At 38.5% G+C, this 3,163-nt stretch overlaps 1 protein-coding gene across 2 annotated transcripts; it reads left to right on the top strand.

Annotated features, from left to right (window-relative positions):
* On the top strand, window positions 1-1,018 carry LOC104602187 (uncharacterized). Of its 2 annotated transcripts, XM_088901785.1 has the most exons (2): window positions 5-467; window positions 510-1,018. In XM_088901785.1, the coding sequence occupies exons 1-2, from the start codon at window positions 131-133 to the stop codon at window positions 683-685; spliced, it is 513 nt and encodes a 170-aa protein (XP_088757911.1). In that variant the 5' UTR covers window positions 5-130; the 3' UTR covers window positions 686-1,018. The 2 variants fall into 2 exon arrangements, with proteins under 2 accessions (XP_010264090.1, XP_088757911.1); XM_010265788.2 differs by having other exon boundaries at window positions 1-1,018.
* The last annotated feature ends 2,145 nt before the right edge of the window (window positions 1,019-3,163 follow it).

Raw genomic sequence — 3,163 nt, 5'->3', positions numbered from 1 at the left:
AAGGCGTCCATCTCTCTTTTCTTTTTTGCCCTCTATAAATAGTACTACAAGACACCCACAGTTGCATCACATCTTGAAATTACTTTGCTTTCTTGTCTAGGGAAATTGGGCTTTGTGCTTGGTGGTGGGGATGGTGCTAATTAAGATGAGAGTCGGTCGTTATGTTGCAGCTTTTGTTTTCCTTGCTTTTCTTGTTACCGACGTAGCTTTTGCTGATGCTAATGGTGTTGGGGATGATAAGCACTTCTTTGGACGTCGGTTTGGCTTTGGGTACAAGGGGGGTTTAGGCCATGGGATTTATAAGAAGGGATTTAAGGGGTTTGGTAAGGGTGGTGGACTAGGGGGAGGTATAGGTGGTGGTGGCGGTCTTGGTGGAGGAGGAGGTTTAGGTGGTGGTGGTGGTCTTGGCGGAGGTGGTGGACTGGGTGGTGGTGGTGGTCTTGGCGGAGGTGGTGGACTGGGTGGTGGTGGTGGTCTTGGTGGAGGTGGTGGACTGGGTGGTGGTGCAGGTGCAGGTGCAGGAGGTGGATTTGGGATTGGAGGAGGTTTTGGAGGTGGCGCAGGTGCTGGCGGGGGCCTAGGTGGTGGTGGTGGGTTTGGTGGAGGTGGTGGTGGAGGTGCCGGTATTGGTGCTGGATTTGGAGGTGGAGCAGGCTTTGGTATTGGTGCTGGTGGTCGTCATTGACTTCTTCGTCATTTAAAATATCAGTCATATTATGTGAAGAAATTAAAGATACGTAAAGTAGATGCATGCATGCATGGTTCCTACGAATAATTCATTAATCGTCGTCGTTAGATATCTAAGAAAATTAGGTCATCAATCATGATGACTAGTCCCCCACAAACTTCCCAGCAGCATTTTGTCATAGAATTCATCTTCATTATGTCATATTATGTGTTGACCTTCTACTTGGAGTGTTTGAAAGAAATTTGTTGTGAGATGGGTTGAATTACCTAAACTGTAACAAATGTATCCATTTCATCATCAATAAATTAGTGCCTCTAATCTTTTGTCTAATTACTATTACTTTTTATTGATTTAATGATTAATTAATTGTGATTCTATGGCAAGATGGATTGAGTTTGGTTTGTGAATCCAGTTGCACTAACTATGGCTATTCATAGAAAATGCAGTTGTGGTAACTGCTGCAAGGCTCAGTTTGGAAAGAGTACAAATACAAAAATATGTATAATACAAAATACAAGGTTTTGCATCTTGAGGTGCAATAAACCCCGAATCTGGATCTATTCACATAGCATTCAACTATGCATTAGAAATATCTCTCTTACATGTAAGGTTCAAAAAATTGATATGTATTAATCTGTATCAATTGATGCGTATCGTATTGAGAATACTCCGATATGTCCTTATAGAGGATGTATTGGGGTTTTGACCGGTTCAAGAGGTGGAGAAACCTTAAACTGCCCCTCCTCCCAAATTGAATTTGTAAAAAGTTAAAAAAAGTATCGATACTGCCCGATACGCCTGATACACACCCTTACTGGCGTATCGGGCATGTTGCTATTTAGAACCTTGCTTACATGTATGCCATGTTCATGGTAAACTGCCTGTGGATTGGAAGCTGTTATTGCATGATGTATAAAATCAGGGTTCCAAAAGGATCTCTCCCTCTCCCCCTTTTTTTAGGTGTGGCACATTTTATGTAACAGATTATTTTGTATGGTCCTCTTGGCATATGAATGTCCAACCCTTGTCTTATATATGGACAAACAAGGAAATTCATCATTCATTGTCTAACCATATGAGATCGGCTACATGACTAAGTGAAAAAGTACAATCTTTAAATCTCGCATGGAGTGTGGAAGGTTTTGATTATTTTGTTGTGTACAAACATCTCTTCTTTATGGTGCTGATATTAATTAAAAAAAGTACTACAAATTGTAAAACTTACACAATCGGTTGTAGATGAGATGTTGCATTGCCAATACCATTATCGATCATTGTATGGTATAACCTCTATATAGACAAACATGATTAGACTTCAATGAGAATCCTCTAAATTGGGACTTAATTATGCCAGTTTTCTAATCTATGAAAATACCACACTCCAAGACCCAATCTTCAATCATTTCTTGAGCACTCATAGGTTGAACCCTAGGGATCAAGTGCCCAGCCTCTAAAACAACATGAGTCAAACTCCCCCATTTATAACCCACAAGTAATCCATCTACTTTCTAATTAAATCTTCTTCCTAGCCATTAGGAGTTTCTTTGATTAATCATCCCATTTGAATTTATTAATCCATGCTTTGTTGGACCATGCACTTTTCATATGATCTTCTAGCAAAGGTAGTTCACATACATCAATGTTGCATGCTTTTTAAATTATTTAAATAATGATCATTCCTAAGGCAAAACCCATTAATTAAAGTCGAACTTTTGTTTTTCATTAATTAAAATCGAGAAATAAATAGTTGTGGGAATTTCAGCCAATTGGGTAATAGGGTCTGTCCACTTATTACCAATTACAATTCCCCTTAGGCTATGTTTGGCTTGAAAGAAAATAAAAAGTTGAGGGAAAGTTCTTAAGGAGTTTCATAAATTTTGTTAAAAACTTTCTCTTAACTTTTTTGTTTCACTTATTTTTATCAAACCAGACATAGCCTTAAATTTAATTGGTGGGAAGTAGTCACAAGAGAATTTTGTTGTAGAATATTCGACCTGATTGCAGAAATATACTTTCCAGTGTAGCTTTCACCATTGATATAAATTGGGACAACACTATTCATATCCCTTATTATTTCTTTAGGCCGGTGTTAAAGTAATACTTACACTTGTCCCAATTGGATTATCACGGAAAAGTAAGACAAAAATTTACAATTCCAAGCATTAGAATTTGATTTCAAACTTGGATTAAATAGTAGGAAGTCTCTGCTTGGGTTGTTCAAAATCCATGATCCAAAGGACGATGTCATAAAGGTTATCAAGCATGGAATTGCAACCTGGGCCACCTTGGAGCCAAGTAAGGAGAGGTGATTGAGATAGAGTTGAAATTGGACTTTGGGTTTCATAGAATGCATAAAACATGGAAAAACTAGACTTTGGGTTTATTGGAAGGTAGCAACTTTTGGTGGGAAGCGCTTCTTTGGGAAGACAAAGGTACCTACCAAAGAAATGTAGAAAAAGGAATAGAGAATAAAGG

This window comes from Nelumbo nucifera, chromosome 3 (assembly GCF_055504915.1).
Source record: "Nelumbo nucifera cultivar China Antique chromosome 3, China Antique-T2T, whole genome shotgun sequence".
In the NCBI taxonomy this organism is placed as follows: domain Eukaryota; kingdom Viridiplantae; phylum Streptophyta; class Magnoliopsida; order Proteales; family Nelumbonaceae; genus Nelumbo; species Nelumbo nucifera.
Note: the sequence above shows the minus strand (reverse complement) of the source record. Positions and strands in the feature narration are given on the sequence as shown.